The sequence below is a fragment of the Rhinolophus sinicus genome, chromosome 16, assembly GCF_057876585.1.
Source record: "Rhinolophus sinicus isolate RSI-liver-muscle chromosome 16, RSI-T2T, whole genome shotgun sequence".
In the NCBI taxonomy this organism is placed as follows: domain Eukaryota; kingdom Metazoa; phylum Chordata; class Mammalia; order Chiroptera; family Rhinolophidae; genus Rhinolophus; species Rhinolophus sinicus.
Window position 1 is genome coordinate 60,624,969 of NC_142516.1, and position 27,405 is coordinate 60,652,373.

A 27,405-nucleotide genomic window follows, 5' to 3' on the forward strand; every position below is an offset into this window, starting at 1 on the left:
AAATAAAGGTTTTGTTTTCTCCTTTATTTGCCTCTTGCTAACCTAATTCAAGAACTGAGATCAAAATATAATCCCTTACACAAGTAACCTTCAAAAGGCAATGTGATTTAACAATTAAAAACACATTACAACCCATTAAAACATGTCCTCACTTTTTCTTACTGCTGGCCTCGTCTTTGCTTTCTTCACTGCTGTCTCCGTTATGCTGTGGTTGATTACTATCTTGAGCATCAGATCCTCCATTTAGAGTCTTTGAACCTTTAGAAAGATTCCAATGGAAAACTGTTAGAGCATCTCATGCTTTAAGATGTCTGCTAAAGATCCAAAATCAAAACCAAAACATGGCTGAAATTTCTAATACTTAACATGTTTTATTTGAAATTACCCTGTAATCCTTAGGGTAGCTGAGACATTGTAAGAACTTGTAGAAAAAAACAATGTGAATCAGTAGAATCTCGTATTTATCATTGGTATTGTAGAACAAAAAATGTCAAGTAGTATTTCCTAATTAACATGATTTTGTGCCTTACTACTAAGTAAACAATGAGGGCTTTCATATAAACCTTATTTCATTAACAAATCTCTAAGGAAAACTGTATCATTCCCTAATATAATAAATTATGAGTACAATATCCAGCTCCTTTTAAATGTTGGTTCCTGCAATTCAGCAGCTGCTGCTAAGACATTAATAACATGGAATTGGGGGAACTAATAATACTGATTCTGTTTTAAGAGTACATCACAGATACATCCTGAAATTTTTATGGCATATCTAGAATTTGCTTCAAAATAATCTTCAGGGGTGTCACGGAAAAATCTTGATGGGGGTATTAAAGAGCAATGATCACGCACTGATAACTGCTGAAGCTGGGCAGTGGGGGACGTGGAAAGTTCATTTCTCTCTACTTTGTGTAGGTTAGAAATTTTTCCTAATTTAAATGAAAACAGAGTAACTGCTAGTAATACAGTTGACCCTTGAACAACATGGATTTGAACTGCACGGGTACAGTTATACATGTATATTTTTAAATAAAAAATGTCCTTATGATTTTAGTAACGTTTTCTTTTTTCTAGCTTACTTTATTATAATATAGTATATAATACATATACAAAACAGGTACTATGTTAAGGTGTCCAGTCAACAGTAGGCTACTAGTAGTTATGTTTTGGGGGAGTCAGTTGTATGTGAATTTGACTGAAAAGGGTGTTGGCACCCCTAACCCTCATATTGTTCAAGAGTCAACTATAGCAGTAAATACTAGTAGTATTTAATTACAACTAATTTAGACTTAAATGGAAGCTAAGGTTGGCTACGTTACATTCTGTTAAGTGCTTTATGAGACCTTTTCGTAATTTAATGTAGAGAGGTATTAATGATATATATCAAAATCATTTTTTATAAATAGTCCTAGAAAACAGTTTATTACCACATACCTGTTTGTTCTTTTTCTAGCTTTTTGCTTGGCCCTTTTTTCCCTTGATCTTTGGCTTTATTTGCTTCTTCATGCTGTCTTTGTTCAGCAAGAGATTTATTCAGCACTTGTGTGATTACAGAATCTCCTTCACCAACCAGAAACATGTTCTTAAACTTGTTATACAACATTGTAGACTTTTCCATGATAATCTGACTCACTTTGAATCGCCGTATCTGAGAAAACAAAATATACATTCATGATTATTTTCCTAATTCATTTTTTAAATGTTACTTTTTAATGAAGTGGTTTTAAGGAAATTTTAAAAATCGGTATGACTCAAGATCACTTACTTTTTTCAGTGTTGTAATCATCTCTGTGTGTTTCTGAGCTTGTTGCATTGTGACCTGAAGTGAAGCAAGTTCATCCAAGGCCTCAATACATCTGTTCACATCCTTCATGACAAAACAGTAATTTCATGACTGTTAATTACCAAGCCCATATAATCTATTTCTAAAGATTACTTTTAAAATCTCAAATTAACAAGGTAGTACAAAATAACCAGTAATAGTCCCTTTTATCTTAAATCCACATACTTTTAAAATTATGAGAACATAAGCTATAAAAGCAACACTTTTTAAATGAGGTATTAAACACTTACAAGATTATCAATTTTGAGTGAGTTTTTTATTTCAGCATGTATCCTTTGAAGTCGAGAATCCATTGATGTTTCTATAAATTAAAATGTGAAACAGTAAATAGTTTTTCTAAAACCCATGTTTCCGTATAAGCAAAGTACAATGGAAAGCTTGGTAAATTTTAAAAATGTTCTTAGTAGTCTCTCTACATCACTAAGAAGTTTTCTGCCATTTTTAGTATTTTCTTTAGGAAAGCAGCATTCATTATATAAGAAAAAAAAAAAATCACCATCTTAGCTGCATTATTCTAAAATAAGCAGTCAGCATCCAATAATATACTTATCGATTCTAGCCTTTAAACACCTGCTTCACCTTACACATTTAACAAATACAAAATCTGTCTCAAACCAGATTTGTCAAAAATGGGAAAACATCTGGCTTTTGGCAATGTTAGAAAATTTTGACTTAATCAGGTGAGCATTAAAATAATGAACTCCTTAGCCAGTTTACCTGATTATAATACAATGCAATGTATATACAATCCATTAGGATTTGGAAAAAAGTATTTGCAGAATTTAAGAACACAAAGAACAAATTTCAAAACCTATACATAAAAAAATTAAGTGTCTGTATAACTTCCTATGTATAATTTTATTCTTCTTAAAAAGTAAAATAACTAACCTCTCTTCTTCTCCACTTTCTTAACTTCTGGCTTCTTTCCTTCATCTTTATTCTGCCTATCAAATGTTAACACAGATATTTCAAAACATTGGAACTTGGTGACTGATTACCAAATGCTCATAATCCCTTATGTAAAAGTTAAAATCTTTCTTTTTTAAATAGTAAGTCAGTAGCCTAGATCACAAGGAGTTGACTAATTCTTAGAAGTCTGCAATGCCACATTAGTATTAATTACTATAAATATAAGCAAAGCTCAAAACTTGTAGAACCATGCTAAAATAAGTAGTCTAACAGTCTCATTTTTTCAGTGGCATCACAAATAAAATAATTTTAAATTTCATGGTGTAATTTTTTCCCAACAATAGTGTGTTGTCACAAGACATATCAGTCAGTGGACAAACAAGCCATAGTGAGAAGAGAATGCCTATAAATGTTTAATAAATTCTACAGTATACGTATTTTAAAAAATAACACCTCAAAATAGGCTGATTTAATTGTTCCCATATCTCCAAAGGGTAGATAATTTGAAGGGTTTGAACTTCGTTTCAACATTAAATAGGCTGTTTAAAGATAATACTATTACATAAAAATGTTTTTGCCAGTATGTCAAACTTAAATAATATTCACTAACATTTACATACCATTTCACAAATAAAAAGGTACCATGGTACTGTAGATCACAAAAATAAATTCTTACTAATTTCTAATACCTTGGCTTGGAGTTTCAGCCTTATTATAAACCAATTCAAATAGACAAGAACAAAAAAAAATACCTAAAAATCAGGTTTTTTTTAAAAAAACTTTATTTTAAAATTTTGGTTACAGTTTCATTTTTGTTTTCTTAACAAGGCTATGTTTAATCTCTCAGGATAAAAAAAACAATTAAGATTCTAAAGAATTAAACAACAAAGGAATGTCAAGGGAAGGGCACAACTGCCCCATTCTCTGGGGTATAATAGCTATTCCAGTTTAACACCTAACTTCAAAACAAAATTAACTTTTATATTTTCTAAATGAAATAATGTACAACCACCATCTTCATCTGAGCTTATTCTAATTTTCAAACACAAGGCTTCATTTTAAGCTTGGAAAAAAACTTAACAAGAATGATGGCCGACCTTAGTATGTAGTGTGTACCTTACAGGAAATTTTTTTTAACAATCATAACACAGTAATAATGCCATTAATGAAGTCCTCAATTTAGAATCTGGAACATTCTTCCATCAAAGGGGGGGAGGGGGGTATTCAGTCCAATGAGTCTGTCTCAAGATCTTCATCTCTTGTTTGCTCCACTTGTATTTTCTTTTCAGTAACTGGATTAATGCTTTGAGCCCAAAATGAGATATATTTTTTATTACTGTAGATTACATGTTGTTTGGCTGGGAATACAATACAATAAACTTTATTTTGCATAATGCATTTCACACAAGTGCATCTGAAATGCTTTACAGAGCAAAACTGTCCAAGTACAAAGTTTTGTAATAACAGGAGAAGGAAAGAAAACACAAATATTAGAATTTGAGAAAGTTACATTCGGAGGACATTCAAAAAGAAATTGAAACACATAAAGATAACTTTGGATTACTAAAGAAAGGTTGGGCTAGATTTACTAAGCAGTGGCTACTTTTATGTCAATTTGGAGAGCACAATAAAGTTAAAAACAACAAACAGTCCAACAGCTTTTCAGTGAAAGGATCGAAAAGGACAGTAAGAAAAAATTAATATTTACAGAAATGGTCAGTCTACCGCATTAGAGGGAGTTAACATTTCTGAGCTTCAGACCAGTTTTTAAATTACTCCCTCAAGCAGCTGAAACTGCTTTTATATATATATATATATAATCCTCCAAACTAAGAAAGCAGATAGTCAAATGCTACACTTGTAAAGAAAGACTTTTTTGGCTTACAAATGTGTTATATAATAAAGTACAAAATTAAGAATTGTGCTGCTTATCATTGAGTCTATTTTAGTGACCTAGAGCATGTTTTTAAAATGACCTCCTCACTAAAACAAAAAAAGCTTAGTCAGAACAATTCAAGATGCTTCACAAAGAAACGTTTTACAAGGAACGAACTCAGAAGTGAGTCTAAGTTAACTAGGAAAACAAATGCAAAACACATGAAGTCTAATCATCATTGCCATTGCTGTTTTCCTTCCAATAAAATTCTTTTATTGAATAAAAGGGGAAAGACATTCCCCACGGTTAAGTATATACTGTTTGCAAGTATCAAAACTTAAGAGAAATCAGTTTTGAACTTTATTTATATTGCACACATCTAATGCAAACCCAGTCAGCCTTTAAGATTTACTGGCTTCTTGGGTTTCCAACTGTGCTTTTGTTCTTTTTGCTGGTCTTTTGGGGAAGGCCTGCTGGTAGTATAACAAATAAGGATATTTCTTTTACTCTTTCTCCATCAATATTTTATCACCACTCTTTCTGTATTTAATACTACACAAATAAATAATAGAGGATGAGGACATTTTCTACAAAGCCACTAACAGTTAAACCTTATCTGTACTTTCAGTTTAAATTAAAAATAGTTCACAGGGTGATTACCCTCAGTGAATTTCATCCTCTTACTCAGAAAAGAATGGAGCCTGAAACATGATTATCATCATATACTGAAGATTTTTTTTTCCTAACACATGGGAAAAATCACATCTTTAAAGTCTTTGTAAGGTCTGGAAAATGAGATTCCATTGTTTATAAAAATTTCATGCTAGCTTAAAAATGAATATTTAGAATAAGTAAATACTTACTGCTCAGTTTCCATTTGTTCCTCCTGCTTGCGTTTTCTATCTGCTGCTTCTTTCTCATGTTGGCCTTTCAGCATATTCCTTCTGTGAGCTGACTGAAAGTTTCTCCCACCTTTTCTCTTCTGTTTTGAGAATTAGGATGGATTTAGTTAACTATCAAGTCAGTGACTAGTGTTCTATGATTACAATATTGGGAGGAGGAAAAAACAACTAGTACTTAAATTACTAAATTTTTTAAATCTCACAATTAACACGTCGCTATCTAAATTTAACTTTTCCTTGATGATACTGAGAATTGAAATCTATTTTCTGCTCTGCTGTAAGAGTGATGTCCTTTGCTTAAAATGATGTATGCCAAGCTATTAACCTCTACACTATGATTTTGACTTCAGTATCTCTTCACTGACAAGTACACTGCTCAACCCATCCAGTTTAAAAATTTTGCTTTCTAAAGTATTAAGTAATCACATAAAAGAAAGATCTACACGACCTGGATTAGAGATTTCTAAGGCTATACACAGAAAAGGATGCAAAGCTTTAATGAAATTCCTAAACAACTGTGGCACCCAAATAAAATACCACTGATAAAATGTATACTACATAGGCCTGAAGAGTAGTGAGAATTTATTGAGGCAAATAATAAAAACCTATACACAAATGCACTTCTCTTTTACATGTCCACACTGGTTACAGCCTATTTGGCTTAATCTCTATTTTCCTACCTTTTCTACATAGGTAGGGTTATTGGAAGTTTATTACATAATATTTAAAAATCCGTATCATAATTGTGAAAAGAAATTTAGAATATACAATAAAGTTTAAAGTATGCCTTTTAACAGCTAATTCAAGTTTATTCAGAAAGGTACATTCATTTTAACTTTTCATCACGTTTATGGATTTTCAGAGATAGTGGATGTTTAGTAAGATTAAGAACGACACATTAACTAAAAGTAGAATATCTGATTTGATATGTAAACATTCTACCTTTTCGCCTTCTTGATCATCTTCATCTTCAGAATCAGAGGTTGATGTAACCCCTGTTTTAGCTAAATTTTTCCTTTTTGATTCAACTTCTTTCTTCCCCTCTTTTTTGTCTGGCTCTTTTCTTGGCTTTTCTTCTTCCTTCTGGCCTTCTTCATCCTTTTTAAGCTGCTTTTTAGGTTGTTTTTCCTCTTGCCCCTTTTTCTTACTTTTGTCTTCCTCAGTTACCCTATTTTAGAGTGCAACAATGGAAAAGGAACTTTTATGTCTCAATACTTGTCATTCAACCATACTCCCAGTCACCCAAATAAGAATTTTAGGAACAATAAGCTATAATATATATCTTTTATTTAAGATATCTTTAAAATACTAACGGAGTATCTTTACCATCCAATCATAAACGGAAAAGAACATCCTTTTCAGAGAAAAAACATGTTAACTATTATCTTACTTGCCAAGGTACTATTTTCTTGACTCTAGGGATATAGGAATTGTAGATGGGTGAGATCCCTGGACCTCATGGAGTTTATAGTCTACATATTTGTAAGAATAAATATTTGTTTAAAAAATAGACTGGGACAAATACAATTGCAAAAATGAGTTGCATATGATCAAATATTGTCATTTTAGAACTCAAATATTCTCTGCAAGGTAAAGGGCTCCCAAGTTACACATATAAAATACATGGCCAATTAAGCTGAGTACGAAGCAGCACTTAACTCCCTAGCATGTCCGCAATCCCATCAGGCTGGATTGCAGGGACATCACTAAAACAAGTCAAACTGCTGAAACTGCTCAGTAATCCTAACACTACCAGTGGATGGTATTTATGCTAATTACTACAGCAAAAATAAATGAGTTATTTATGCTAACAGGCTTTAGAAAAATCAAATGGTGTCAATGCTAACCACATAATTACTTTTAGGGTACACATATATATATTTATACACACACACACACACACACACACACAGGGTATATATATGTATATATATATTCAACTAAACACAAAGAAATACAACTTGAAACTTGGACGAGCTGTTTAAAAATTAACCTTTTTGAGGTTATAGTCTTTTCTAGCCTGACCTCCTGCAGCTCAAACACGCCAAATAAATTCTAATAGACCCAAAAAAAAAAAAAAAATTAACCTTTTTACTCAAGGTATTTCACAGAAATTTCACAAATTTTACAATTACTTGAAAAGATTTGAGAGCTGAAAGGTACTTCACATCATATAGTCCAACCCATTCCATTTGACAAATCAGAAAATGGTGCAAAAGGTCAGTAATTAACCCAATATTTCAACTCCAAATCTACTGACCTCCTACCAGACAACTGCTTCCTTGAACCCTTAAGAGATTTTTAAATTAGAATAAAAATTCATTTTTTCTCTCTATAGAACTTTTTTGTCATATAACTATCATTGGTTATTCTTATTTTCAAATGTCATATGGGTTTCATCCTTTTAACTGATGGAAGAAAAAGCATGAAAAATCATTTAACTTCAGTATTTCCACAAATATACTTATTTTGATAATCAATTTCACTGAGATGGGACTAGAGTCAAACATAAAAAGTATTTCCATGGCTCGCAACAGATAATGACCAATTGCTTCCCCCAAAATGTTACGCCCCTATGGAAGGAAGCAGATATTAAAAATACAAATACACTTTGAGCCAGCAAATCTACTTCTAACAATGTACTCTAATATATTTACACATGTACAAAATAGGGAAATGTTTTTTAAAAGGATGTATCTGTAAGTGGGATAGATCTTAATTATGATATTAATACCAGTGGAATACTATACTGCTGTTTAAAAGAAAAAAGATTAAAAGGTATATCATAAAGTCATTCGGGGAGGCTGGACGGCTCGGCTCGGTTGGTTAGAGCGTGAGCTCTCAACAACAAGGTTGCCGGTTCAATTCCCACATGGGATGGTGGGCTGCGCCCCCTGCAACTCAAGATTGAAAACGGCAACTGAAGAGTTGCGCTACGCCCTCCACAACTAGATTGAAGGACAACGACTTGGAGCTGATGGGCCCTGTTGAGAAATACACTACTCCCCAATAAAAAAAATTTTAAAAAACAAAACAAAACACTGTTAATCCATCCCTAAATGACATATTCACACTTGAGCGCTCTCTAAAAAAAGTTTTAAACACAATAGCTACAAAAAGTTTTGCCTTCTTTGTCTAAATATATATTCCTTCTGGTGAAGTTTCTACCCAGAAAAGCCAACAGAGGGAAAAGACCTGATTGTTTTGTTGATAAGTAAGTAGTTATCATTCCAAAATACTTTAAAATTGACACTACAAAAACAATTTTAGCATTATTTTAAAATATAACAAAAGTTATTCGGGAGTAGCTAAAAAAGGTTTGTGGAAATTGCTTCAAAAATACTTTGTAGAAAACTTCTTCAAATGTACTATCTTGCCTAATTTCCCTATTACAGATTTTACCCTGCATTATCTAAATATCTTTATATTCTGGTACACCAAGAAAACATCTTGGATCAATGGCATGATAATCATGTAAGATTTTTGTGATTCTCTACCAATTTTTACTTTTCTACCTAATAAAAAATTAGAGTAAATTTTCCCATCATTTTTTAGAAATACAGATGAGTAATAAATATTCTGTAAAATAAAACTGGTAAAAATGCAGAGATTTATACTTATTGCAAGTCAAGTCTCATTTATTGCATAACTAATTATACATTAAAAATGAACTCACATGTCACTCTCTGAAGGACAGGTCTGTTTTACCATTTTGGGTCTGCCTCTTGGTTTTGGAATCTTGACTTCCGAAGCTAAGATTCACAGGGGGAAAAAAAAAATCTGTAATTACCAGCTTTCCTTTCAAGATGCCAATCTCAAATATAAAGATTACAAATGATATACCGTGTTTCTCAGAAAATAAGACCTAGCCGGACAATCAGCTCTAATATTTCTTTTGGAGCAAAAATTAATGTTATGTTATGATGTGATGTATTACATTATAAGACCCGTCTTATAATAAAATAAGATGGGGTCTTATATAATTTTTTGCTACAAAAGACCCATTAGAGCTGATTGTCTGACTAGGTCTTATTTTGGGGGAAACACAGTATAATATTAGTTAGTGGCTTATTAGAGGTATCATTATTTTAAGTTTTAAAGATAATATACCTCTCTTCCCCCTCCCCAACCCCGGGGCCATCAATGGTTCAAACGAACAGCAGAAAATTTGAAAAGGTAGATCAACAGTAAGTTTCAATTTGTCCTTAGAATGGCTACAAGGGCTTAAAAGAACATCCATCTTTCATTGTTGTTTTGATAGAAATATCACAAAATTATGATAGCACTTATATTCAATATTCATATACATATTAGAATATTATTATATGTAGATGTACATTCACATCCTTGAAAATTTGTATCAGAATTCACTGAGTTTTCTAACACCGTTAAATTTCAAAAAAAAACTTACGTAAAATTCTCCCCTGCCACTTTCTGAATAGTACTCATTTTACCCCCTTCTCAGTAAGAATCCCATTATGAAACAGAAAAAAATACGCTCAATTTTGGTTAATTTTGTTTTACTTTATATTAGAAGCAGATTCTTGCAAACTAAGTCCAATTTGCCAAATTAAGAAAATACTTTAAATGGGCAATGCTGATGATAGCTGCATATTGTAAAGGTCCTAAATAAAGAATGCAATAACTTAAAATATTAACAGCTTTAATTACTCAAATGCTGTTTCCTCTTGCTTTCATTATAACTCCATTTGGAAAGCTTATGCTTTGTAAATTGAGAAATAAAATAAACCCATCATTCATGTAATTCATGTAATTTAAACCTCACACAGCCTCATTTGCTGCTATTAAGGGAAAATCCAATAGGGATAAAACAGAAAATGAAAAGTCCCAAGCAATTATTTCAAATTTAAATACTTCATCACATAGCAGACCAAGTTGTCTACTTTGAAATTTGTATATTATACATAACCCATTGCCTACCCAACTATTCTGAAGTATCTGAAACACACTTAAATGGATTAGAATACTGATCATAAGCCAGAGATTTAAACATCAATAATCCTACCTGCAGGTCGTCCTCTTTTAGGACTCACTTTTACATTAACAGATGCTGCTGCTGTTGTCACCACTCCTGCCTCCTCGGTTTCAACTTGCTTTTCTGCCTGAATCACAAAAATTTGATTCATTTATTTAGTAAGTGGTTAAAAAAAAAGTTAATGGTAAAATTATGCCTCTAAGATAAATTCAAGTATCAGCATGATCTTTATTATTTTTCAACAGTCAATGCATCAAAGTAACATCCTCAAACTTAGCTTATAATCCTAGTTAACAACTCTAAGAAACAAATAAAAACTTCAATTTTTAGATAATTCTCAACCTAAGTCATTTAAAAAAGAGGTAATATTCTCAATGCAAATGGTAACCAAAGTACGAAGTATAATGTAATTAACACTGTAACCCACACATTGCTTATAAATGTACAGTAATTATCTAAAAATGCTAACACTTTACATTGTGTGCTTACAAAAACTAAGTTAATATTCTTGTATCAGAAAAGGTAAAAAATTAAGTTACTGTATTTATTTTTTTTAACTTTGTTAATATGTACACGTTTTATTTTTGAACTGACTGAGATCTGATGTTCTTCCCTAGGAGTTATTCTTATTTTTCATGAAGAGATTTACTACCGTATAGAGAATAAGACATCCCAATGACCCTTTGCAAACTGTAATACCCCCTGAAGGGATAACAGCCCCAAATGAGAATCAGTTGAATTGATTCAAGTATTAGAGCAGAACAAAGGTTAAGAACCACTTATTAGAAAGGAAATACAATGCTGATCATAATGGAAAAGGAGGAAAGAAACAGTGAATAGGACCACTATGAGATATTTCCCCAACCCCAATTATTTAGAATTCAGCACTAATTAGGACCAACAAAAAAAGGGCAATAAAGCATGCAAAAACATGCATAATCCAATCTTATTGATTAAAAAAAAACTGAAAATCTTTTAATCAACAATCTCATTTGCAAACATTTAAGAGATAAACCTAGTATTAGTAAGGATGGGGGGAATCATTCATATATTGATTACTTATGACCAATAAGTAATAATCAATAAACTGGTAACACCTTTCTGAAAGAGTATCTTTATGAATGAATAGTGGCAATAAACATACAAATCTGACTCAGCAATCCCACTTCTAAGAACTTATCCCTTTTTTTGGTTAGTTTTTTCAACATTATTTTTGCTTTTGTAATTGGAATATAATAATGCATGTTCAAAGCATTATTAAAAGCAAACTCATCTATGGTAACCCCTGAATTGTTCTCAAGGAAATTGCTCCCTAAACATTAGCTCAGGTTGTATATCCAGAATTTTAAGAGTTTACGGACCACCTACCCCCTACCCAAATCCTGATTCTACTTCTACCCCAATCTTGATTCAATACCTCTGGGGTAAGGGAGCCAGACAGCTGTGTTTTTATTACCAAGCTCTCCAGGTACCAAAGATTGAGAACCCAAGACTGTATGAGAGCTCTTTCCCTATTGGGCCGTTAAGAGGGCAAAAGTTTTCTAAAATTCAAACTCTCAAGTTCAAACTGATGAACTCTTCAGTGCAAAATAAAACCTCTTAACTTACACTTTCTACTTTTGCAAATAAATCAGAACATCACATAAGAATTACAGGTAGAATGGATCTTCTGAGGAGATACCAGTAAGAGGCAACAAGTTCATCAATAACAAATACTGTAACAAAAATATATATTAACACTAATACTAAGCAAAAAACCAGTCCTACCTACCATGTATACGTTTTCTTGACTTATGGCAAAATCATTCAAGTCAAAGCCATTCCTCTTAAAATAAAATCAAAGAATAAGAAATATTTCATCCAGAGAAAAGACTATCATTTCAAATACTATACATGTATTTAGATACCTTAAATGCAAATATTCTCACTGTAAATTAATTTCTTCCATATTTTACTTGATCTAACTGAAACTCTAAGCCTGTGACACATTTTCTCCCTATTTATTACCCCACTTTCTAGTTCTACTCCCCTTCATGATCTTACCTAAAGCCCTACATACACACACACAAACCCCTCACAAGACGTATTTCTATGTGTTCTCAAGCCCTGTGCGTTGTTTTGCTCCACCTGTCCCACAAATCTCCAACAAAGGATTACTATAAAATTCTACCTTCCCTGCTCTATTAGACCCTGCTGCTGAGTCCTGCTGAAAAAATTATACCAACATGCATTCATTTTATGTAATCTCAGGTGGGATCTCAAAGCCACCCATTAATCCTTTACCGTGTCTTTGGTCATACCCTCTTCTTCCCTCACTAACATGAACTTTGAACCCTTTCTTCCTGCCTTCTACCATACATGCAGTATTGCTTTGAACTGAGTACAAAAGGGAAAGAATGAAACCAGCAGGAAAAAATTCCCTTAACTACCAAGTCTCCCTAGAAAATTTTAATAGCCTCCTCCCACTTTTCCCTCAAATGTTAAAAAGAATGAAATGTCCACCTCCTTCTTCCTGGTAAGTCAATTCCTTCAAATGTGCCCTCCCTTCTCCCTCATCCACATGTCCTTACATACAATAATTTATAGTATTTCCACATCTTCCACCTTTCCTAGATTTGCAAAGAAAAAATGTTAACTACTGTAGTTTTTCCACTTTAAATACTCTCCTTTAACCATGCAAATCCCTGTTTCTGCATCCTTTCTCCTTCCCTTCAAAGATTTCAAAAATACAGTGTAACTTCAACATTAAACGTTATATTCTCCAACACACTTCATCAGTCCTTACCATCTGAACTTAAAGTACCCTGGGGAAGCCTACCTGTCCCGTATCCGACTGGAACCCCTCTATATCAGGGCACTCCTGACCACTCCCTCATTCTTAAAAGTTCTCTCCTCCTTTTCTATATTCTCTCTTAGATTTTCTCCTTACAGTTCATCCTCAGCAGTAATTTTACAAAGCAAGCTTTCATCTCCATTACATTCCCTCAGGATTCTCCTTTCTGCATTCTTCCCTGTAAACTTCCTCCCATGACTAACTCGTCTATTATTCTACCTTTATATCAGGTACAGCATCTTTAACATTTCCCTTTGCCCCCCTTGGTGTCAGAACAACCTATTATCCCTGGATCTCCAGTCTACTTTCCACAGTTGTTTCACTTCCTCCTCCCAGGCTTCTGCTCCCAAGCCAACATCTCTGGCATCCTCAGTATCTAATCCATCACCCAGGCCAACACCATACTCATCCTGTCCTCTTCCCCAATCCCTTCAAACCCGCTTCCAATCAACTGGGGGCTTTAGCTCCTAAGGAGCTCTTAAATCCCAACTCTCATTTACACTAAAAAAATAAAAATAAAAAACCTGCCATAAAGTTCCTCTTGCTCTTTCAATCTCACGCTAACACCTTAGAAAGGCCTTTCATAACGCAGTTACCAAGTCACTATTGTAACTCCTCACTTACACTCTCTTATGTATTTACTGTCTGTCTCCACAGAAATATAAGTTCAATGAGAACCGAGAGCTTATCTTCCTTATTCACTGATCAGTTCTCTGCCTGGGCCAGTGTAGTAAAAAATTCTGAATGAATTAATCAATGAACTGGTCTCACCACCCCAGTCCAATCCCCATCATTCACACTGCTTTAAAAGAGGAGGCCCCTAAAATTTAAAGTGATTCCATGGCTTCGCATCAGTTCTCTAAGTTTAAGCTGTTCAGGATAACGCTGACGTTTTTTTGTACCCCTTTTCCCTGTTAACTTTATGGTCTGGTAATACTGAAACGCAACACCTGAAATGAAATTTCTTCTACGCCCCTGTATATACTATTCAAATTGCCTCACATGTCCTTCCTCTCCATCTGCCCGACAAAATTCTGCCTATCTTTTAAAACCTTGTTCAAATTATCATAGCCCCTTCCACACATACCCCACAGGGGGGAAAACGCCACTGTAATTATTTGTTTTCCTAGTTTACTCCCTCATGAGGTACTGAACTCTTAGTTTTCTTTGTATCTTTGGCATATAACAACAGTCTGAGACATAAATAGGCCAGAAAAAGATGTGATGAATAAAATTTCATATAGGGAAGAAGAAACTCACATTAATTAAAAGCATACAGTTTTCCTAGTCCTAAACTATCACTTATTCTCATTTCATGCAACAATGTTGTAGATAATATCAACATAATAATGGACAACACTTACATACCACTTACTACGTATGTACCAGAATTTATTATGAATGTTACATGTGTTAATTCATTTAATCCTCTCAACAACCTTATCAGTGTGTGTATAACATTATCCATTTCATAGAGATAAAATTGAGGCATCATTAAAAGAAATGAAAATTGGTGCATTTTACTTCCTTTACCATCCAACTTAAGGGTGCTATATAAGAAACACATAGTTTTATTAAGTAAATATAACCTACCCTTTAAAACACTGACGAGTTTAGAACAAAAGGCCAAGTTTAAATTAAAAGGTAAGGTTTTATTATCTCTACTTTTCCTTAATCCACCTAAAAATTATTTTAAGATACCTTTGGTTAAAAGTAAAATTACCTTTCTCTTTCTCCCTCTTCTGGCAGCTTTTGGAGTGTTTATGTCAATTGCTTTAGTCACATCCTAGGAAAAAAATACAGATGAAATTTAATAAATTATGCCGAGACGGAAAGAAAATTTCTTAAACTAGAAGTCACAAGCATGTTTCTCTACAACTAGTGAAATGTGTTTTGCTTCTCTGACCTTTTAAATTACAAACATTAAAAGCCTTAACATGGGGCAGCCGGATGGCTCAGTTGGTTAGAGCGCCAGCTCTCAACAACAAGGTTGCCAGTTCAATTTCCACATGGGATGGTGGGCTGCACCCCCAGCAACTAAAGATTGAAAACGGCGACTGGACTTGGAGCTGAGTTGTGCCCTCCACAACCAGATTGAAGGACGATGACTTGGGGCTGATGGGCCCTGGAGAACACACACTGTTCCCCGATATTCCCCAATGTAAAAATAAAGTATTAACATTATCGTTATAAGGTGAAATAGCCCCAGTATCTTCATAAAAAGAAAAGGTTTTCCTCTGTCAGATCAAATATAAAAGTCACACTTGCTACTATACCACGAAGTTTATATATTTAAATTTGTGAAACCACTTTTTTATTGTCGAGTCCTGAATTGTAAGAGGTGGCTGGCTGGGGCTTGGGAGATCACCTCACAACCATTCCAGGAGGCCTAGAAGAGCTAAAGTGAGTCTCCCCACTCACAGATCAGCAAATACAGAGTTGGAAATAAATCTAGGTTTTTAAAAATTCAGTTCCATACCCTTTCCAGTACATCCACTCCAAAATACCTTGCTTTAAAATTATTCCTAGCAGTAACCCATTCTCCTACAGTTGGACCAATTTTGCAAAGCAAAATAACTTCAAATAAAAACATCCATGCATCTTAAATAAGCAAAAATAATTTTCTCATTCATTACTCAACTACTTTATTACTTTCTACTTTGCAATCCTTGCAACAAAATGAGTTTAGAATGCAAGAGAAATTAAACACACCTCATTGCTGGCTTTTTCTTCATGGTCAGTATCTTCCTTTGAAACACTAGTTTCTTTTTCTTCAACTTCAACATCAGATGATGCATTTGATTGTTTAGCTGATGCCTATGAATAATTGAGTCTATTAATTTCACAAAGTAAGATTTCACCAACTTAAAATTTTTTTAACCAATGAAAAATCAAGAGCCTGTTTGCAAGAAAATTAGAAAAGTACCCTCATCTCTATCCACAGGACACTTGTCATAAATACAATTTTAAAATAGTTTTACATGCTACTATTTGCTTTAGAAAAGTCCTCCTATAAGGGATTGTATTCCTACAGCTGAATGTAGAGGATAAAATAGTGAGGCTGAAATGGAAGTAGTTACAAAGAATACTATCTTAATGTTTCTAACCAACAAATGTGCAACAAGATATAATGTTTAAGTTGATTCAAAATAGCATAGACCTACACTATATTCAAATACTGAAAAGATTCTGGCGAGAAGCTTATCTATGTACCCAAGACAAACAGCCTTAGCACAGGATAGAATATATATCACAGCTTTAAAGACTTTACCCAAACTTAAGTGATTCTAATTTAACAGGTACTGAATGGGAGCCCATTAATCATTATTAAACTTTAAAAGTACTTAAGCATGTAGTCTAGATCTAGAGGCTCTAGACTTTCGTAACACCAACCAAAAAAAGTGAGTAACAGAAGCAACGCAGTACACATTGGTAGGTGAGGGTCTGCACAGATCTACAAGATAGCATTACATTCCAAACTGGGCCCCTTTCTAGCTGTTTACTCTGGCAAGTTTTTTAAATGGTAAACCCATTTCCTCTTTTGAAAAAAAAAAAAGAACGCAATGCTGACAAACCACAAAATTATAAAATTATAACCAAAAGAATACAAAAATGCCCCCCAAATTACTTACAGCACTATAGAAATTTTTACAAATTATGATGGCCAATTTTTTGCTTGTTTTGTAAAAGTTTGGGCATGACTGCTTTCCCCAAATTCTAGGAATGTGCCACTGGGAATGTGTCTGGGCCGGGAACAGAGTACATCACATTAGTACAATCATTCATCCTTTTGTTAAAGACAAAAATATTGTTGGGTTTTGTGCACACAACCTACCAAAATTTCATTGTGAAATGGGAAATTCCAAGTATATGGTGAAAACTACTTGGAGATAACGTAGGTACATAAGAACAGAGGATAGGGTGACCATGCTTGGCAACTGGTGTATGAAAAAGACTCTGAAGGCACAATCACAGGATTCAACTGAAGCTATAAGATGTTAGTTTCAGGAAATAATCAATTCAATCTCTTTAGACTCCCTTTACACAGTCGAGGCAATAATGATGGGAAACCATCCATTCTTACATTCATGCAACAAATATTTAGTGACTACCTATTCTGCCCACACATGTTAACAATGCCAGGCACATAGGATATACAACTCCTTTGTTCATGGAGCTAATAGACTGTGGCAGTTAAGACAAGTACAGCAGCATTTACAATGTGGTATGATGAGTACTGTAACAAGTAAGTTTTGAACGGCAATGAAGGCACTTAGGACCATTTAATGCAGAGCTGGAGGGCGCATCAATGAAAGATTTAAATGTTCCAGATAGAACAGCATCTGAAAAGTTCTCATATATGGGAAAAACCATGGCACATAAAGAACTAAAAAAATAGATTTAGAATTAGAAAGTTGCAAAATTTTCCGTTTGTTGCTATCTTTCTTTAGGCTTACTCATATTCTTCCTAGTGCTTACTATCTCAAGTCTAATAAAAATGAACAAAAGCTCGGGACACACAAAAACAGAATAAAAAGGGGGTTTTCAAGGCTAATCTTCTAGACATCAAAAACATTAAGTATAATTTTCATAGTGCGTTAAGTACTTCTGTCACATATTTAATTTAACCCATGTGAGGATCACATTCTAATTTTATCAATATAGAAATTAAAACGAGTCAGAAAACAAACCCTTCAAGTTATAAACTTGAATTTAAGAACAGTACACATGGCTTTAAATTCAATGATGTATAAAATAAACTCTCAATTAGAAGGAATTCAATTAAGTGAATATATCACAGTTCTGAGATGTTTAACCATGCAGATATTTTTATCAGTTCATCTAGATATGAAAGGTCAACGATCAACCTCACAAATAAGAACAATTTAGTCTGAAACTCACGAGGCTCTTAAATCAATATTTTCCTACAGTTAGAAGTGATTATTCCCCAAATACATAATACTAAACTAAATATTATGTAACATGACGCACCTGTTGACTTGAAAATTTCACTTTCGGATTGTTATCTATCTCCCATAAACCTTCATTAAAGCCTTTTCGTTTATTTGGTTTTCCGTACTTTTCCTTATTTTCTGAGTAAGGAAATATATCCTTTGGGCCTAAAAAAGCACTAAAAAAGGAGAGGGGGGGAAAAATGTGAGTGCAAAGCAATCCCGAATATAAGAAGTTATTCAATAGTTCTATGCTATCTATGATGCAGTTATCAAGAATTCTTAATGTAAAATGCATTAAAAATCTTACACAAAAAGGGTAGACACAAATAATTGTATTTAATTCGAAATACTTTTAAGTTCACAGGCTCCTAGATCCATAATCCTATTTAAAAAAAACACACAAGTTGCCTAATGCGAATGCACTTAATGCCACTGAACTGTACTCTCAGAAATGGTTAAAATGGTCAATTTAATGTATATTTTACAATATAAAAATGCACAAAAATGAAAATAAAAACTGACACGATTACATTAACCAATACATTTAAATGCACTGCAAATACAATTTATTTCAAAGTATTGGTATGTTACACAATTCATAAAACACTGTCAAAAACGTATATTACTATATGTATATGTTGTTGTATGTTTGTATATATACAAGTCAATTTTTAAAATAAAATGTGTCAAGAATTTTACTTTATTCAATGAGGTAATCAGATGTTATAACTGGTTTGTTCATTCATATAGGCACACACACATACACACTCAATAATCAATTCTTGTGTTTGTGGTGATTACGTCTATAAAGCCATCACAAATACTGAATTAGTGAATACCACACAAATGCCGCAGGCAAAATACAACATAGGTTCCTGTGAGCCTCTGGTCACATTTTTGTCAACCAATCAATACATAATCTATTTTACGTGTTTCTGTTTAAAGACACCTAATTTACTATATATTGGTAATTCACTAACATTGCACTCACCTCCAACAGTTTATATAACACATACTTTCTCCGTGAGAAGACAGCGTGGCACACTTTCACTTAGGAACACTAAACATCACTTCAGCACTACATTTGAAGGTCATTATAAACAGCAAAATGACCAACAAAATGCAAAAACCATGACACTACATAAACTGCACATTAGGCCCTGTGTGTATAGTGTAAGAGCTGAAATAAGACGGCAGAGCACTGCCCAGTGCAGCCGCAGCTGGGAACGCGCGCATCAAGTTACTCACACGTTCTGACACTTTGCACAGACGTGACCATCAAGACACCACAAGTGTGGATTTGGGATTACATATACATTTTAGTGAGCAGGCGAATTCACACGTGTGGAATCCACCAGAGATTCAACTCTGTGTGTGTGTGTGTGTGTGTGTGTGTGTGTGTATACATACATATGTATTTAGACTATTTTCTCCAAAACAGACCCCTTGTATCTCCCTTTGTCAGTCAGTTCTGCAGAAGTCTTTCAATTCTACAAAAGTAGATGCACGGTATGTACAAGATTTTGCTATGGTGGTTGTTATACTTGTATACATATTCTCCAAAGAAGAAAACCAATTTACTACTCATTTCCTCTAAAATGTGCTATGGTTTAAGATCATTAATTACTAATTCAGTATTTATCACAAATTCCTTTTCTGCTGAAATTCTTTAAGAATTGGAGACCTAATGACTATAATTAACATTCCAGTTAGAACATTTTAAAAGGTTTTAAGATAAAGTTTCAATTGAAGAGACTTAGAGCTCTATTTAAATATAATCGTGCATATACAAGTCAGCTTTATTATTTAAATTCTGTAATTGAGGAATACTCATTGGACCCATGTATTTTAACTGCACATCAGTTAAGGCACACTTAAATCATCTCTTTTAATCCAGAAATTCAGACTTTCACCAGGCAACATTCATTCCTACCCCGTCTCAAAATAGAAAAATTAACACATTTAGTTGAAACAGTAAAAGAATTCCTCCTACATAATCAGTTCCAATTCTAAGTAAATGACTTGAGTTATACCTCCATCAAAAATAAAATACACTTTTAGTTAGAACAAAGGATTTAACACAAATTCTCTCCCCAAAACCCTACAAAAACAACAACTAAGGCCAAAGACTACAGAGACAATGTCAACAGAGATTTGAAGCTGGAAAGAAGCCTGAAACAGTTGAATTAAGCAGCAACTTAGAAAATCAGACACCACCCTCATTAATAGTTCAAAATTCCCAAAGGGCTCAAAATTGTTGGCATCAGGAAATTCAAGAAGTGGAAGGTACTTTAAATACTTAATAAAATTACAGAAAAATGTTTTAAATCCTCATACATGGGGCATTTTTAGATTATGATTCTAAACCTAAAAGCTATTCAAAAGATTGTACCACGATGTTATTTAGTGCATATAGGTTTGACACCTTAAATTTACATGGATTTTTCTTTTCTCAAAACAGGCAGTCCTCACTTTGCATGACAGTATGAGACCATAAAAATGACCATGCAAGGCAATCTTAATAAACAATGGGAAAAATTATGATTGTTCCATAATCTTTAAATATTGTCAAACTTTAAACACTCTATTACTGACAGTGTACAAGGAAACAGTAAAACTAAAACTCACTTAGTAGACTGTAATTTAAAGTATTAGACATACTGAGATTTAAAGTGTTTCAGTTGAACAGTGCTTGCCGCCTTCTGATCACATAACCTAAGATACAGAGTGAGTGTATTTTCTGTGCCGAAGTCAACTGTCATACTCCCTTCCAAGTCTGATCAGCTTCCAACATTTTATCCTTTGCACTACCTTCAGTGTTGTGAAATACCTTCCATGTTTTTTGTTGGCATCACTTCATCTAAGGCATCTTCACGTTATGTATAGAAGGTTAAAAAAATATTCACACATGAAAAGATGCTCAATACCATTAGCTGTCAGTAAAATGTAAATCAAAACCACAATAAGACACTACCTTCACACCCACTCGGATTAGCTATAATAAAAAAGGACAGACAACAACAAGCCTTGGCAAAGACATGGAGAAACTGGAATCCTCACACATTGTTGATAGGAATGTAAAATGGTGTCAGCTCATTTGAAAACAGTCTGGCAATTCCTCAAAAGATTAAACATGGAGTTACCAAATGACCCAGGAATCCCACTCCTACAAAAATGCAAACATATCCACATAAAAACGTACACAAATGTTCACAGCAGCATTATCTGTAATAGCCAAAAGTAAAACAATCCAAAAGTCTATCAACTAATGAATGGATAAATATGGTAGATCAATTCAAGGCAATATTTGGCAATAAAAAGAAATGAAGTACTATCACATGCTACAATATAGATGAACCTTGGAAACATGCTAAGTGAAAAAAGCCTGTCCTTAAAGACCACATGTTGCATAGTTCCATTCACCTGAAATGCCCAAAAAAGGCAAATAGATTAGCGGTTGTCTAGGGCAAGACAGGAGGGAGAATTGCGAAGGAATGAGGAGTATCTGTTAATGGGTACAGGGATATTGTTTGGGGTGATGAAAATGTCCTAATTGTGCAAATGGCTATCCTACTATCTGGATATACCAAGGTCTATTGAATTGTACACTTTAAATGAATTGTTTGGCATACGAATTACATCTCAATAAAGCTGTTAAAATATTTTTTCAGTGAATACCACATTCTAGCAAGGAAAAAATGATCCATAATTTTACCAACTATAGATAGCCACTATTTTTCACCACTTTTTAGTTGTGTACTTGTATATACACATAAATATAATGTTAATGTATGATACATACTCATCCAGAAATAATTTTTCAAATGAAAATGAACATCTTTTCATGTCTACAATTACTTAACAGCTACATTCTATTTCACTGCATGGCTATCCCAAAATTAATTTGTCTATTGTTGGACCATTTTCTACATCAATTATAAAGTATGTATTAGGTTGGTGCAAAAGTAATTGCGGTTTGAAAGGTTAAAAACTGCAAAAACCACAATTACTTTTGCACCAACCTAATACTATAAAATAATGCAACTGTATGAAACATTGCACAATTTTCATAAATTCTAAGTAGAACAGGTGGGTCAAAGGATCTAAGTAGAATAGGTGGGTCTAAGTAGAACAGGTGGGTCAAAGAGCCCCTTCATGAGACAAAAAATCATGATGGATAAAAAAAGACTCCTCCTCTGTGCTCACCACAAAATAGAAACAACAATTATGGGACATGATGGAGGCGTAACACTATGGTGGTGATTACACTGCAACATGTAAATGTATCCAATTGTGATGGTAATAATATTGGAATATATTAATACTTATACAATAGTGTATGTCTACTACATCTTAATAAAATAAGTAAGTAACCACACACGGAATACTCCTTGGAGATACAATCCCACAGGATTGGCGAGCAGGGCCCAGATTAGTTTTCAGACAACCATCACTAGTCTCAAGGGCACAACCTTATGTGGCTGTGGCTGATTCACTTGTCCAAGCACTCCATTTTAAAATCTCAAAGAAAATATAACAAAAAAATTAACATGTCTCTAAAAAAAAAGGAGTAAAAATGAGAACACTCCTTTATGTTGTTTTAAAAGTTAACAACAAATAGATACACATTAATTCCAAGTAGGCTACCCACCAAATTCCAGAGCTGAAAGGAACTTTAAGGTTTACCAAAATCCTCTTTTCAAAGATTAGAAAACTGACGGCCAGAAAGATGAACTGACTCACGCAAGGTTATCCAGCTATTAAGCAGCAGAGCCTCAACTCTGTACATTCCTTAGAAAGGTTGCAGGATTTCCTTCATCCACTATAACAGTCTTTGAAACATCGACTAATAAAATATTGATGCCATCTCCATAGGTAGGTATATATGAAACTCAGACTTCAAATACCAATGTCAAAGCCCTAAGAATCAAGGCTAATGTAAAATACCCTAACAAAATAGCAAATCATGAACAATGGTACAATTACATTTCTCTTACATGGCATAGTCCTATAGGCTCTGTGTTCCTGTATATCCCAATTTTTACAGAATATAAGTACACAGAAAAGCACCTATTTCTCTAAATTAACTTTTTTGAAAACTGTGTATACCCACAAGTATACATATATCCCTCACAAAAGCTCAGTTATCCACACACCTAAAATTCTTCCTTTAAAGCAAATCAGAAGTCACATATAAAAAATGGGAAAGCTTATCAGAGCTGAAGATACAAAACTCAAAACTCATTTAACTTGCTAAATAATATTACCAAACAGAAAGTCCTATTCTTTAAAAACACTGATTCTACCTTGCTGGTTATGTTCTCCATTATTAAATCACAAAATATGAAATATACTTTTATAAACAGATTTTATATTTTACAACAGCGTGCATTCCTTTATAATGGAAAGTGATTCAACAGACAATTGAATATAGATCTACTATGTGCCACGAACCTGCTGGAATAGAGATGAACAAACAGTTCCTCTCATTATGAGGTATTAGGTTTATGAAAAACGATACAAATCTCACACCAACACATGCAGCTTTGGCTAGAGTACAGAAGTCATACAGAAGAACCAATGCAGAATAAAATAAAATCCTACCCTGTGATTCATTCCTTTATTCCGTTCTGATAGACAGGTCATACAAAAACAACAACAACAACAACCGCCCCCCCAGTACTTCCCTTCACCTTCACTCCTGAAACTGTACATTAAGCAGGTTTTAAAACAGCCTGTGATGCATGGTTTTAAAGTTCGTAGAACTGAGTATCCAAAGTGAGAGCAGTAAGGAGATAAAAGCAGCAAAACCATCTTCATTTAAATTTTCTCAACTTTAGAGAAATAGATAGGCCTAAGTGAAAAAATTCCCTCCATTAGCAATGGTGGTAATTAGCAAAACTAACTGCATGTATAAAGCAATTTAATAACTCTATTAGTCTTGGAAAAAATAATATGCAACATTATCTTTAATTAATAATAGCTGACATTTATTTAGTGTTTAATACATGCCAATCACTGTTATAAGCATTTGTCATGTAATATCCTATTTGCACACCAAAATTCTGAGATGGAATATTATTCCCGTTTTACATATAAGGAAGAAAAGGACACAATGCTAAGTAACTTGCAGAAGGTTATACAGCAGGTAAATGGCAGTCATGATTTAAAAACAGCCTTCTGGGGGAGCAGCTGGTTAGCTCAATGTGCTCTTAGCAACAAGGTTGCCGGTTGGCTCCCCACATGGACCACTGTGAGCCACGCCCTCCACAACTAGATTGAAACAACTGTGTGACTTGGAGCTGATGGGTCCTGGAAAAACACACTTAAATAAAAACTAAAAAAAACTGGGGAAAAAAAAAAAGCCTTCTGATCTAGTTGGCTTAAACACTATATAAATGTTAGTTAATAGAAAGCAAATTCACAATCAACAAATAATTTTATCTAGGTTATAGAACCTTCAATCTATCACCAAATATTTATTTAACAGCTACTATGTGCCAGGCACTTAAGTAAATGACAACAAACAAGAAAAACAAGGTCCCTGCTCTCCAAGCTCTTCACTTGTGGGTGAAGGGGAAAAAAAAAAATTCAATCATCATTACAATAGAGAAAATACGCAATAAAAGGAGGTTGTGAATTAAAATTTAGACCTTAAAAGTCTAAAGGCATTTCCCAAGGGAAACAAGCAAGGAGGACCTGAGACAAAATAAAGTATATTTATGTAACAGGGCAAAACTATGAGGTGGAAAAGCAATAAGCATAGGCTAGTTCAAATAGGGTCTTATAAACAGCATTTGAGGACAAAATTTGAGGGTTTTGGTTGTAGGTAATATTAATAAGGGAGCCACTGGATAGGGAAATGACAAGATCTGACTGGAATATCTGTATCACTTTAACTATGTATGAAGAATGGAAATGGAGACCAAGATAGGGTTAAAACACTACTTGCAAGAGTAGTTGTGGTATGGACTTGAGTTGTACGTAGCAGAGGAGATGGAGAAGCGTGGACAGATCAGAATGCACTTTAAAGGAAAAGAACAACACTTGCTGGCTGACTGGATGTGGAAGGAAGGGTAAAGACTAACATGTAAACAAAGAGAATGCCAAGACTTGGGCTCCAGAAAAACACTAGGTCCATGTCAGTCTCATTTACTAAGAATCTGCTTTGAAGATGTTCGTTTTAACATACCTACTAGTATATGCTCACAGTTGTTTACCTTTATTGTCTAATATTCAAAACTTGATTGCTGGGTGAATTTACTGTGAATGTCAAAATACGCTAAGAAAATCCAGATGTTTTCATAAAAAAGTTGGGCTGGCCCGGTGGCAGTTGGGGCACCATGCTCCTCATGCCGAGGTTGCCAATTCGATTCCCACATGAGCCAGTGAGCTGCGCCCTCTACAGCTAAGATTGTGAACAACAGCTCTCTCTGGAGCTGGGCGGCCATGAGCAGCCGGAGGTTGGCGTAAGCTGCACGAGTGCTGCCATGTGCGGCTGGTGGCCAAAGCGAGCGGTGAGCGGCCAGCAGCAGGCGAGAACTGCCGACAACTGCCGACAACTGCCGACAACTGCCGTGAGCTGCTGAGCGGCCTACCAAAGAGTGGTGACTGACTGCCTGGGGGGGTGGGGGGGGAGCGCAAGGCTCATCATACCAGCATGGGTCAGGGAGCTGTGTCCTACACAACCAGAGTGAGAAACAACGGCTTGAACCGGAGTGGTGGTGGTGGGCGGGGAGGAAGTGGAAGAGGGGGGAAAAAAATTACACAAGAATTCTGCTCTAAATACACAATAAATATATCTTTGTAAATCAGTTATGAATAAGCAGTTTTCTAAGTTGCCATTTTATGTTTTAAACTACATATGTTAATTACATCTCCTTAACTACAGGCTCTTTAAGAATAAACTCCCATTTATGCAAAATCCAAACTGAAAGGTTCAAATAACCACCCTCCCAACTTTTGAGGAAGAAAAAGCAAATCAGCAAACATCTATTTCTAAAAACTAACCTTAAGTACAAAAAAAAGTTAAGTCACCAGACTAATAGACACAGCAGCACTGCCCTTCCAAAGGTAAATGGTACACTGATGAGAACACTAAGGCACAAAACATTACAAGTGCATTTTGCAATAAAAGTGTAATATTAGCTTAATATTAAAGTTACATTCTAATTCCTTGAATATATTCTAATTTCTTGATATTAGTAATTGTCTTCATTAACCCCTTAATACCACTGCTTTGTTACTAACCCAACAAAGATTATGAAGGTTTAGATATCTGGTGGATGATTTAAAATTTACAGACACAATGTAAAAATCCTCATTTTTAAATGTTGGGGAAGGTATGATCATTCATCTAAATTTAACATAAGAATGAACTATGTGTTCTATAAAATAAGGAGATACATATATATTCTGTCACATTGCAGAAAAATCAAGTTTAAAAAATTCTGAACTTGTAAAACAGAAAAATTCTAAGATATATCTACTCGAATTATTCTAATACAGTAAATTTCACATGCATCAGAATCATCTAGAAGGCTTGTTAGATTGCTGGGCCCCCACACCTCAGTTTCTGATCAGTAGATCAAAGGTAGGACCTAAGAATTTCCATGTCTAACTGAAGTTTCCAGGGGATGCTGGTGCAGTCTGACCTGGTACCAGACTCTGACAACTTATTCCAATACACAGCACACAAATACTCTATTAGGATACCTTCCCCTAATAAATTTATGGAAGTTTTTGAAATGGTAGTTATCCCATGAAATGAGAAATTCATCATTCCTTACAAAATTAATTCTTATATATAGGATATACCTAAACCCAACTCAGAGTAATTATGGTGAAGGTCAGTCCCATTTTTCTCCCCTTTTTCCGCCTCCCCACCCCCCAACTCCGGTTCAAGCTGTTGTTTCTCAGTCTGGTTGTGTAGGACACAGCTCCCTGGCCCATGCTGGTATTATGAGCCTTGCACTCCCCCTGGCTGAAGCAGTCGGTTGCTGGTCAGCCCACAGCTGCTCACAGCAGCCCAGCTCCAAGGAGAGCCGTTATTCACAATCAGAGCGGTAGAGGGCGCAGCTCACTGGCCCAT

At 34.3% G+C, this 27,405-nt stretch overlaps 1 protein-coding gene across 6 annotated transcripts in view; it reads right to left on the bottom strand.

Moving 5' to 3' along the window:
* Window positions 1-27,405, bottom strand: part of PSIP1 (PC4 and SRSF1 interacting protein 1) — a 37,838-nt gene that overhangs the window by 5,135 nt on the left and 5,298 nt on the right. For 2 of the 6 annotated variants that reach the window (XM_074330357.2, XM_074330359.2), the window contains exons 4-16: window positions 18,352-18,490; window positions 16,072-16,176; window positions 15,083-15,145; window positions 12,298-12,351; window positions 10,557-10,653; window positions 9,207-9,282; window positions 6,473-6,698; window positions 5,492-5,610; window positions 2,732-2,787; window positions 2,074-2,144; window positions 1,766-1,867; window positions 1,435-1,648; window positions 153-258 (exon numbers count right to left, since the gene is read on the bottom strand). In XM_074330357.2, the coding sequence (XP_074186458.1) occupies window positions 153-258; window positions 1,435-1,648; window positions 1,766-1,867; window positions 2,074-2,144; window positions 2,732-2,787; window positions 5,492-5,610; window positions 6,473-6,698; window positions 9,207-9,282; window positions 10,557-10,653; window positions 12,298-12,351; window positions 15,083-15,145; window positions 16,072-16,176; window positions 18,352-18,490 (1,428 nt within the window). The other 4 variants (XM_019739139.3, XM_074330360.2, XM_074330361.2 and 1 more) reach the window with 4 other exon arrangements.